The following is a 12,942-nucleotide window of genomic DNA, read 5'->3' as shown; positions in this document are numbered from 1 at the left end:
CCCTTTATAAAAAAAGACCTCTTTTAGCCATGCTGGCTGCATTAGGAGCGCCAATGCTGGCTGCATGGTCGACGGCTTTGGTCCAGACTGAAGAATCTCAACAACTATTGTATGGACTGCATTGACATTTTGGCGTTGCCATGAGGTTGATATTTGGGATTTTGAACAAAAACAAAAGATATATTGATTTTGAGTTAAACAAATATTGCCATGGGATTTGGTATACATTCAGGTGTCCTTTAGAATGAATTGTAATACATTTGGTGGTTCTTCAGCTTCCTGCACCACCGTACAAGGCTCAACATTTCAATTTGTCCAATGTTTAGTTTATTACAAGAACCTGCAAAACTAATGACATTAACTCAGCTGTACTTTGTGTTCAGTGCTAATTAGCAAATGATTAGCATATACATGCTCAACATCCTCATGTTAGCATTGTTATTGTGAGCATGGCAAGACTCTCCAGAGGTTTTCATGCTGTGCATCCATGCGTAACTCGCTGCCTCAAGACATGTCAATAGAGTACTGCACTAGTGAGTGCTGGACCCAGAGGTGAGGTAGCATTTCTCAACTTTACCTTGTTTCAAAGTCAAGGCGTCTTTGGTTAGATGGCTTAGATGAGGCTTAAGAGGTTTTAATGTTTAGTTCTGTGACATAAAATACATCAGTCAATACGCCACTTATGAACTTTGAAGCGTGTACGTGCCTTTAAAAAGATGGTTAAGTGACTTACTGATACTGCAAACATTATCATGTCATACAAGCAAAATCATCTGGAAGCTAGTAAGCAGTGTACATCTAAAAAAACAATCTAATTAAACATCTAAACATAAACTTGAATTCGACACAGATCTTCTTTTCTGCAACAATCTAACACTTCTTCAGGGGAACCATAGCTACAGCCCTGCTCAGGAGGTCTTCCACGCACAGGCAGGTGTGTCTCTAAGGTGTGCTGGGGGAACATGTGTTTGTATTTAAATCTGAATCACTTGTCTTGTGCACTAACTGTAATGGATTACATCGAACTCTGACAGGACTTGGTGAAAATGTGTGAGCAGGCGAAGCTAACACAGCCTTATAAATGTAAATGGAGCCAGTATAAAACAGAGCTGGAGCACGTTGGTGATTCACTCGTGTGTTCCTTCCTCGGCAGCTGAACACATCTCTGCAGCCTCAGAACAGACAGAGCAGGGCCATAGAAACAGAGCCGGAGAGGAGCAGGGAGGCGGGAGAGCCCCCCGCTCCCGGTCCGCCCCCAAGTTGCAGCACGAACCATTTAGCTGTACGAGCTGGGGCCAGCTGTAGAGCGCGCGGGCGCGTGTCCGTGCCCCCCTCGCTACACCTGCCCCCACGCGGAGAAAACCATTACCAAATCCAGTGCTCGAGCGCACGCGGAGCGATGGCTGCATCAGCAGCAGCCCCGGATTGTGTTTACGACGCAGAGCACGAGAGCGGCAGAACCTCTGGAGGAACGGACACCGCGCGCACACGTTTGTTAGACTCACAGTCATTTACGCGCAGCGGCAACTAGCCCGCGAGGCTGCTCAGTCCGGTTGACGTCTCCTTCCGTCGGCGCGGATTCGGCGCCGTTTCCCGTTCAGTTCATCGTTGTTTTGGAGCGCGGCTGTAACAGACCGAGCAGCCTCCAGCTGTTAGCACGGACGAGGAGCGCGAGCACACCGTGGAAACGAGAAAACCAGTCATCTCGCCCATCAACATATCACGCACGCGACGCCAGCGCGCTGATACTGGAATCCAGGACGGCCCAGTAGCCCCCGATCCCGTCCCCATCCAGAGGCGCTGCACTTAACGGGGGGGAGGGGGGAGGAACCCGAGAGCATCCCTCCATCCCACCCAGTCTATCCTCACAGCCCTCACACCCCATCATATGCCAGAGATCTAGGGGCTCTCATCTAGTCAGGGACCAGGGGAGGAGGAGGGAGGCTGTTTGTGGCCGTGGTAGACGCACCCTGAGCGCGGTGAGGCTGGGCTGAAGCGCCTCTGTGTCGGAGGATGCTGCGGGAGTAGAGCGGCTCAGCGCGGAAGATGGGGAAGGACCAGGAACTGCTGCAGGCGGTGAAGACCGAGGACCTGCTCACCGTGCAGAAGCTGCTGCAGAGGCCCCGGCCAGGGAAAGCAAGTAAGACATTCTATTCTGTTCTGTTCTATTCTATTGTGTTCCATCTGGACTGCTGTAGTATTCTACCGAAAACATACCTCCTGAGGGTCTGTGAGACACATGATTACACGGCCATTTCTCACACATTATTGCTGCCTGTTTGCTACTGTTGGGCCTAACTGAGGAGGAGGAGGAGGAGGAGGATGATGATAATGATTATGTGTGTGTGCATGTACATTATGTGTATGTGTATGTGTATGTGTGGGTTGGAGAGAGAGAGAGAGAGAGAGAGAGAGAGAGAGAGAGAGAGAGAGAGAGAGAGAGAGAGAGAGAGAGAGAGACATAGGTTGTATGCATCAGGGTGTATCAGTGATTAGTGGTGTGATTGGAGAGTGACAGCCCATCTTGAGACCCCTGTATGAGTCCGCTGCAGCAGGGGGGTGGGGGTGGGGGTGTTTGGATGAAGGATCTGTGTGACCCTGTCTCATGAGTGAACTGATGCCGTGGCCTTGTGATTGTTCAACATCACCCTCAACGTTGTGTGTGTAAAGTGAGGAGTAAAAGCTTTATTCTGTTCTATTCTGTATGAGTTCGCTCTTCTAATTGTTTATTGTCTGCAGGCAATGTAGCTCTATAACATCCAATAGTGTTTGGCTTCCACAGCCCACTCTAATGTGTGGGCAGTACAGAGTAAAGCCAGAGAGCTGCAGATAGAGCACTCTGTAGAGGCTGCTACTGTAGCTGCCATACTGATACCTCCACTGATAAAGAACCGGCTCATGTACCTATCAACAGACAGGGAGGATGCTGCTATAGGGGCCCAACTGCATGAATCACAATTTCCGCACATTTAAGCTGAGACACTGCGAGTTATTCGGGTAAAAAAACATTGAAAGAAAAATCCTCCCTTTCTCCAGCTCCAGTCCACACGTCATGTGATTGGCTCCCCTCATTATCCAGTGACCTGTTCCAGTGAGGCAGGTCTGTAGCATCCAAACAGCAGGTGGGCCTCATTTGAATAAAAGGAGCTGGTGTTGATGACAAATAATGGTCCACGACTGTGGTTTTTTGGCGTTTGAGGACTTTATGAGAAAATCACTGACACTGGATTACTTTGAGCACTAACATTCTCCTCTTTGAGTCACCCATTTAAAGAGCCTGCACAGACACACAGGTGCCTTCTGTTATGCTGCTCATTATACCTCTGTGACACCTGTGTAGGACCTTTATTCAGTCTTTTATAGATACATAGATGGATGGATAGATAGATAGATAGATAGATAGATAGATAGATAGATAGATAGATAGACAGACAGACAGACAGACAGACAGACAGACAGACAGGCAGACAGACGGATAGATAGATAGATAGATAGATAGATAGATAGATAGATAGATAGATAGATAGACAGATAGGTAGATAGACAGATAGACAGACAGACAGACAGATACACAGACAGATGAATAGATAGATAGACAGACAGACAGACAGACAGACAGATGGATAGATAGATAGATAGATAGATAGATAGATAGACAGTTGGATAGATAGATAGATAGACAGATAGGTAGACAGACAGACAGACAGACAGACAGACAGACAGACAGATAGATATATAGATAGATAGATAGATACAGTAGATGGATTACTTTATTAATCCCTAATGTATCCATACACATTTTGTGTATGGATACATTAGCACCCATAACTATGGTTGGAAAATAATGCAATATGATCATTTGAAGAATCAGTAATGTGAAAAATGACACTGAGATTTTGTGATACAACATTACGGAGATACCTTTTTTTATTCAAACTATTCCAAATTCAAAATCGCCCAGCCAAAAAGCAAAAGAACCAAGAAGATCATCATCAGAACAATATAAAAATGTCTGTATATACTTTTCTATATAGTTTATATTGCAATGTCAAAAAGCAGCGACTTAATATTTACATCATTTGGACGACACTTTATGGTCTGATATTTGCACGTTATGTTCATTAAAATGGGAAAATACTCAGTACTTTTATTTGTATTTAATTCACACAGGAGTATACCGAAATAGACTCCCCCTGTGCAATGGGACGTCAGAGTGACGCATTGTCCGTGTCATTTTTGGACGTCCAATGACGGGGTTGTTTTGTAACGCCAGGTGGCGTCTTTTTCCGACGTTAACCAAACGTCCAATGTTGGTGTAAGGGCTATTTATAGTCCAAATGTGGTCATTTTAGACGTCTTTTCAACATCAAATTTAGACTTATTCCATAATAATTATAACATGAGTCTTCTCTCTTTACGATCGCCATTCAGCGCCTACAGCCCCTCTGACCATCATCTCGAACATACAGCATAGTCAGACCAGACAAGCTGGGGGAAGTGTCTTGCCCAAGGCCCAACCCGCTCATCCACCCGAGCCACAGCTAACGTTAGCTTGTTGCTCCCGACCTGCATTTTCTGGCTCAGTAGTATTTGATTGTCAGAGAGTTCTGTCATAATAAGGTGGATAGGCTACCATGAAACTATTTTCAACTAATTCATCTCATCTCATCTTCAACCGCTTATCCTGGATCAGGTCTCGGGGGCAGCAGCTCCAGCAGGGGACCCCAAACTTCCCTTTCCCGGGCCACATTAACCAGCTCTAACTGGGGGATCCTGAGGCGTTCCCAGGCCAGTGTGGAGATCTAATCTCTCCACCTGGTCCTGGGTCTTCCCCGAGGCCTCCTCCCAGCTGGACGTGCCTGGAACACCTCCCTAGGGAGGCGCCCAGGGGGCGTAATTGCTTTTCCAAATAAAAACAGATAAATACAAAAAACATATATACAAAAATAAATAAATAGATTATTCAAAACAAACCAGTTCAAGAAAAACAGGAAAATATAAAACAACGAAAAAAAAAACAATCATGTACATTTCCTGCACCTGTCATAGATGTCAAATGATATCCAAAGAAATGTACCCAGTTCAAAGGTCGAATGATGAACGTCAATACGCCCAGGTTGGGTCATGGTTGGACATCCAAATAGTGCACCTAGATGGACGTCCAATAGATGTCCAGAATCAGTCATAGACCAAAGGAGCCAATATAGACCTGCACGTCCAAACCTGTCCATCCAACATCCATTCGACGTCCAGTGTTTAGTGAACTTTATCATGTGAATATTTCATATTTATTATTTCTTTATTGAATTAGCAGAAAACATGCTATATCCTGACATATGTCATTACCCAGATATGAAAGGACCTGTATCAGGAGAGAGGACTTCTTACCCAGCCTCACCCATAAAACACTAAATGCAGGTTTAAGACTGGTTTCCTGGAGCTGAAATACTCTGGAGAAGGATTTAGGCTGGAAACAGAAAAAGAATGAATAAATCATTCCACTGTTGGAGAACATGGATTTTCTGACAAGGATATTGACTCTGCTTGCTTTAAAACATTTCTGGGTGCAACAGGTTATATTGTATTATAGTAAGCTAACTTCTTCACGGCTTTACCGCGGATGGCAAAGTTCACTCTGCAGGACTCGTCACAGGGCCTCAAAACAGTTTGTAGGCAGCAGCGGGGTGTACTGCATGCTGGCAGGCGGCGGAGAGAGGAGCAGAGCACATACAGGAAACCCCTCGGATTAAAGTCTGCAGACTGTCTAGTGCAAAACACACACATTCCTTGGGTAAAAAAGAGTTGGTAGGGTCCAGCATATTCAGGTAGTGCCCAAAATAGAATCGGTTGAACTCGTTGGAGTACATTATGTACAAGAGCGCATCACAAAATAACCTTTGGTCTACGCCAAAGTGCTCTTCAGACTACTGTTTAGTACATCAGGTACAGGGTACAGGTAAGCCCTCAAACACACGCACACACACACTCTCTCTCACACACACACACACACACACACACACACACACACACACACACACACACACACACACACAAACACACACACACACACACACACACACACACAGACATGAATATGAATATGAGGCCCACGGGCACTGGACTCTACTGAAGAGTCTTACACACTGGGACAAAATACCAGAAGCATAACTCTGTGATGCATTACAGGTGATACTCCTGCAGCAGTAACCTTGGTGAAGAGCTGCTGATTCAACTCCATTTTCCTGTTGTTGCAATGCATCACCTACATACATTTCCTCCTATACTTTATACTTCTTCTCAGAATCAGAATCAGAATCAGAAATACTTTAATAATCCCAGGGGGAAATTACATATTACATAATAACATACATTTATACAAACAACAAATATTATACAGACAGCATATATAAGAAAAACATAATATAAATCTATATAACTATATACATATATATATATAACTATATATATTTATATCTATATACACCTTCTTTTCTTCCCCTATAATCAGCTCACAGTCTCTCAGATGTATCTTGTGACCATGCCTGTCATGTGTATCCCCTACCGTTGGAACTCATTAGTTATGAGTTCAGTGATGTGCCGTCACAGTCGGATAGATACGTTCTGATTGGTCCTACTCTGTGGTAGTGCTATCTAATTGTGTGCAGTGGTATTTTGAACTGCATGCGTTGGTGCCGCCCCCTGAGTTGGGAAAGTCTGTTGATTATTCCCAGACCCTACATCTGGATACACGTGGGTCTGGATTTCCAGGCAAGCAAAAGCCTTTATTTTTTTATATTTTTCCATTTAGTCATTTATTAAAAAAATTATACAATATATTTACAAAAAACACATTAACATGTGTAATATAATTACTCATACTGATTATTTAATTGTATTTATTATTAAGATTTTGTAATAATTTCAACTTTCTTTCAATATAGTTACTGTAGAAATACACAGAATGAGCCATCATCTGTTTGAAATGTGTTTTTAACAGTTTTGAAAACTGCATTTGAAAAATGTGCTGTAGATATATTGGGCCTCATGCAAGAACACTTTTGTAATCTTATCTAACCTTCCTCTTACGTTTTTTCGCACAATGGTTTCCTACGAGTGTGTTACATCAGATTCACAAACACTCCTAACTTCAGATAACTGTGTAGATGACCCATGTAAACATGATGAATACCACCTGTGTGTAGATGAGCATAAGTAATGCCCCAATATTAACATATAAGGCTCTGTGTCCTGCCCCATATGTCACGTTGGTTGTAGTCCTGCTTTCGTATAAAGGGAAGTAAAAGGACTTTATGAAGCCGAGGAGAGTTAAAAAAAGTAATAATTTATAATTTGATGTCATCTAAGGGTCGTACTGTCACTGAAATGAAGAAGAATTGGTTTGATATGAAAATGGCTTTAAACAATGAAAAGTCTCACCACAGCAGGGGCATCGATGACTACAGGAGGAGAAATCATTGAAGCTGTTTTGCACTTTGAGATGTTCATATGGATATTATACGTTGTAGTGTTTTACAATACCATTTATAGCCAATTTAAAAATAATTATGATATCATTAGGATACATTTATAATGATATTATAATTAAAAATGCAGAGTCAAACAGTATAGTGTCAACATAATTATGAAGTGTAATTTATAGGATTTCCAAACTCAAAATTGCTTCAAAGTAATGAAAAATATAATCTACTGGAAGCCTGAGGTCTGGCTCACAGCTGACTGCACATGACTCCTCCGACAGGTCTGGACGACTTTTAAATAGTGCTCACACCTCAGAGAAAATTCAGAATGGGAGAGAAACTGGTGAATGCAGCAGGTTCTCCTAAATCACTCGTACAAGAGACTTCAGCCAATGTGTCCGTAGGTTCTTGCATGAGGGCCAATGTGTTCTGCAGGTGGTGAAGTATGAGTGAGGAAGGAGTGCATGCATTTTTGGGAAATGTGTTTATTGAATGCCTTTTGTGTGAAATCAAAGGTAAATGAATGACAGATTGGTCCATTTAGAGTTTTCTCCCACTGTGGGAAGAGTTTTGATAATGTGCCTCCAGTCCAGTAATGTTACTGTGATGGCACGGTGGCTAGATTCCATGGTTAGGCTTTGTCTGCTCCCTGTGTGTTCATATTTAATCAAGCAGCATGCAGGCAGACATGCTGGACAATCCATCATTGATCTGACACAGGCCACCATCACTCCTCAATAAACACTCATCACAGTCACATCATTGGCTGACGACAACATTTAATGGCTCCATCCTGAGGGTTGCCCTTCCATAACTTACCCTTATGTGTGGTGTGAAGTGCCAGCCTGTGGAACTGAAGGTGTTTAAACGCAGGATCAAGGTCTGGCCCTGCTCAGCTCTGTTGTAGTGTCTTTTAACTCCTATCAGTCTGCGGAGGCCCGGCCTTTCCAGTATCGCACTGAATGTATAATTCACTCTACCGCAGAAACAGCTTTGTGCTACACAGACTGGTTAACACGCTTTGGGAAGTTTCATTTGTGGATGTGAAAAGCTAAATAAACCATGTTTTTTCTCATCGGCCTTGTGAGAGGTTAAATACCTGGATCTCACACCAGTTAGTTGGACCAGTCCCAGCCTGGTCAGATGCGTACATGAAGTGATGAAGCCTCTTGGATGAGAGGTGAAACGTCTTCCTAGACAAATAACCAAGTCCAGTTGCTTTGGACTGAAATTGCTTTGGGGATGTTTTTTCTCAGTTCCTGAAAAGCTGAGTGCTCTGGGAGCAGGGGTTGTGTCTGCATGACACTGATGTTACATGAGGCGGACTGTGGGCCTTTCTTACAGCAAAAGAACAAACAGGCAGATAGAAGCAGGGCGGCAGTAATGACAGAGTGAAGCTGAGAGTCCCAGACAAACAGCAGGGAAGTGTAACACTAGGCTGATGTTAACGCAGACCTGTTTGTTATCTAGCATTCAACACAAAGCTCGCAGGACAGCTGTGTGTGTCTGTGTGTGTGTGTGTGTTTGTGTTTGTGTGTGTAGTTCAGAGAGAAATGTGTGTGTGGTATGTGGTGGTAATGCGTGGATGTGTGGTCACACTGTGTCAGTACAGAGGTGTATATATACGTGACTGAGAAGGCAAATTGGCTGTAGTGTGTGTGTGTGTGTGTGTGTTTGTGTGTGTGTGTGTGAGAGTGTGTGTGTGTGTGTGTGTTATGGGTCTGGCAAAGGCTTTGCCCCTCTGAAACTAATTTACTCCTACTCAGGCTACATACAGTCTGCACACATTCACCTGCAGCACATACACACACACACACACACACACACACACACACACACACACACACACACACACACACACACACACACACACACACACACACATACACACACACGCAAGCACACACACATGCACACACATGCACACACACACACACGCACGCACACACAAACACATCTGCACCATCTGGAGTCATGATCAGTTTGCTGTCACTCAGAAGTGCAAGGTTGTGTGTGTGTGTGTGTGTGTGTGTGTGTGTGTGTGTGCGCGCATGGAGCAGACCCTGAGTGTGACCTCAGGTCTGTGTTTGTTAATGGGCTGCTTCAGTGTATGTCAAAGCAGGTGGTGTAATTTGTATAGATGGTTGTTTATTGTGTGTCAGAAAAGGCTCTGGGTTGTTTGAGCGTGTGTGTGTGTGTGTGTGTGTGTGTGTGTGTGTGTGTGTGTGTGTGCTACATCAATGAAATTATTAGGAAATTCAACCTCAGGCACAGTGTTAACTGCCACGAGAAACTGACACATGCTTCCATCGCTGCAACACTCGGCCCCCTTCCTTTTCTCTCTGAAGCCAAGAGAGACGACCGCAGACCATTCGGGACACCAACGACCCCCTCCCCCTCCCCTCTCTTCCTCACTTACTCTCTCCCCCATCGTTCTGTGTTGATGTGCAGGCAGAGGAGTAGAGCACATGATTGCATCCACACCAGTGCACATTCATAAAGGGGCAGGCAGAGAGGAAACTTCCCATACTGTCAGCCACAGTCTTCATGTTGGTTAACTGTGCTCTGTCTGCAAATATATGCTTTACTGAGAGAAACATGGTGCAAAGAAGCTGTTTTTTTTGCAGGGTGCACTTGTACTATAATGTACACACTACTGATTATAAGCACCATGGTTCTAGCTTTTTCTGCTGCAGTATGAATTTCTGACATATGACAAAAAGTCACATCATATTACTGCAGCTTTTTCACGTTTTAGCTCCAGTTAAAGGGCTACATGTTTATCTGAAAACCTTTTCAGGAGCAAATGAAAAATATCCTTCCAGAGGATGAATAAAGAAATAACCTGAAGAGCCTCAGTTGACCTTACAAGAATATATATGGTTTAATACATAGATCTGATCATAGAAGCTTATGGCACATGTATGCATGAACACAGACACCAGAAAAGTACATGAAGTATTATAGTGCAACCATCTGTTATTATCTATTATGGTGCTAGAATAATAAAGCAACACCTTGTACACACATTTCAGAGCAAACATCCAACACTTCACTATGTAAACCCCCCATGATTAAGATATCACAGCATGTTTATGAGCATATTATATTTTTCTCCAACAATTGGTAACCCTAGATTTGAGAAAACTCACAAAAGCACCTACGGGACTCACTCTCCGACCCCCTATACTGACCTTAGTCATTTGATTTTGATGCATAACAACAACCATCTAACCGTAAGCACTCAAGCTTAATGCTCAAGGTCGACCATCTCACAAGACTTTCAGAAATATTGGGTTACCATGTAGACATGACCCTTGTACAAGACACATGGTTGTAATTGAAGCATTAGAAGCCAAGATATCTTGACCTTTAAGGTGCATTCTAACTTCAGGCGGCGCACCAGTAAACATATCTGAATGGGAACTCAGAAATTCCAACTTCCAAGTTTAGAACGTTGCAGGTGAGAGTAGCAGCCGTGTGAATGACCCGTCTCGTCTGGACTCAAAATGGCAAAATGTCATCTCCTGATACTCGCCAAGTCACCAGCAGCTGGTTTAAGGAAGTAACACACGTCACCTGTTGCAACAGCCAATTAAGTTTTAACAAAGTCCGATGGTCAAGTCACTGACAAACTGTCAGCTGGTTGAAAAAGAAGGTCAAGTGAGCAATACAATGAATAAGGAGAGGGAGCACTGTAATCCAGAAAAAAACAGTGAATCATGGGAATAAAACGGTATTTTCGGTATAATAGATGGATTATAATGATTGGATACAGTGATTCACAGCTGGTTTATGCAGTTAAATTCACTTGTGATTGCCTGGAAATCCAGACCCGCATGTGTCCAGATGTAGGGTCTGGGAATAATCAACAGACTTTCCCAACTCAGGGGGCGGCACCAACGCATGCAGTTCAAAATACAACTGCACACAATTAAATAGCACTACCACAGAGTAGGACCAATCAGAGCAACGAACAAGGTGACGTATGTAGCCGACTGGGATGGCCCATCACTGTCGTCATCCGTTACGCCCGCCCATAAGAGATAGTACGATTTAATGGGTGAGTTGGGATTTTCTGACATAGTTAATGAGCTCCAACGGTGCGTTCCCAAAGGCAGCGGCAGAGCAAATTGAAAGTTCCAGGGTAGACGTGTGATTCAATTTAATTTATTTTATGAATTCAGAGCTACAGAGCTTTTCTGGCTGAGCTGAGTTCAGACTTCCTGTAATGGTGGTACAACATGAGATGAGGTGTAAATGACATGATGAGTGTGTGTGTGTGTGTGTTTGTGTTGGGGGTGTTGCTGTCACATCTTCTCAGAGAGCCTTGAACATATCGTGGAGAATGTGGGGGTTTTCTTCCAGCATGCTGTGGTCTCTCTGAAAAAGTGCTTCTTGTTCATAATAATTCTTGTTTTGCATTAGAGAAAACTGAGTTTTAAATATTTGTCTTATCAATCAAGTGCACTTTACAGACGTACACAGAGAGAGAGAAGCACGGAGAGGCAAATATGCAAAGTGAATTTAAAAAAAATAGGTCAGACAGTTAAGGATTCTTTGATTATTGAGTTTCATCTTGAAAACCGCTTTGGAAGTGATAATAGTGAGAGATTGGCTGGCCGAGTTCCCCGCATTTTCCTCCAAAACACCATCACTCACCTCTCTGCTGACTGCCTCCATGATTGAATTACAGAACAGATGGAGAGAGAGAGAGGGAGGGAGAGGTGGATGGATATTTTTGCTCAGAGGAAAAGAGAATGGTGAAAGGAGTTGGAGAAGAGAGAGGAAAGAAAAAGAAAAAGGGAGAGGGAGAGATATTTTGTAGTCAGGGGGGGGGGGTTGATGGGCGGGCGGTACAGATGGAGGAGGGGGGGGGGGTGAAAGGCTGAAAATGATGAAAGCGAAAACAGGTGATGAAACAAAGGGTTAGCTGAACGGAGTCATTCCCACCTGTCTTTATTCTGACTGCCACATACACATCAAGTCTCCCCCTCTCTCCCTCTCTCTCCCTCTCTCTCTCTCTCTCTCTCCCTCTCTCTCTCTCTCCCTCTCTCTCTCCCTCTCTCTCTCTCTCTCTCTCCCTCTCTCTCTCTCTCCCTCTCTCTCTCTCCCTCTCTCCCTCTCTCTCCCTCTCTCTCTCTCTCTCTCTCTCTCTCTCCCTCTCTCTCTCTCTCTCTCTCCCTCTCTCTCTCTCTCTCTCCCTCTCTCTCTCTCTCTCTCTCTCTCTCCCTCTCTCTCTCTCTCTCTCTCACTCACAAACAGACCTTGTCATCTGCACAAAGCTCTGCACCAAAAATAACATCCACATAGTTTAATGGGTCAGTGGCAAGTTCAGGGAGAATAGGAGAGAGCAGGAGAGGTGAGTGAGTGGATGGCAGGAGGGGGAGGTGGGAGGATAGGGAGGAAAGAGAGGAAATCATATGACAGGGAAGTAAAGTAAAGGATGGAGAAGGAGAAGGAG

At 43.9% G+C, this 12,942-nt stretch overlaps 1 protein-coding gene across 1 annotated transcript in view; it reads left to right on the top strand.

The window, feature by feature from the left end:
• Positions 1-2,046: 2,046 nt before the first annotated feature.
• caskin1 (CASK interacting protein 1) overlaps positions 2,047-12,942 on the top strand; it is a gene marked incomplete at its 5' end in the record, with an annotated part of 126,199 nt that continues 115,303 nt past the window's right edge. Inside the window, one exon of the mRNA XM_083932074.1 lies at positions 2,047-2,140. Coding sequence (XP_083788200.1) covers positions 2,047-2,140 — 94 coding nt within the window. The remainder of the gene's footprint in view (positions 2,141-12,942) is intronic.

The sequence above is a fragment of the Echiichthys vipera genome, assembly GCF_963691815.1.
Source record: "Echiichthys vipera genome assembly, chromosome: 17".
Taxonomy (NCBI): Eukaryota; Metazoa; Chordata; class Actinopteri; order Perciformes; family Trachinidae; genus Echiichthys; species Echiichthys vipera.
This window is presented reverse-complemented; position numbering and strand designations above follow the sequence as displayed.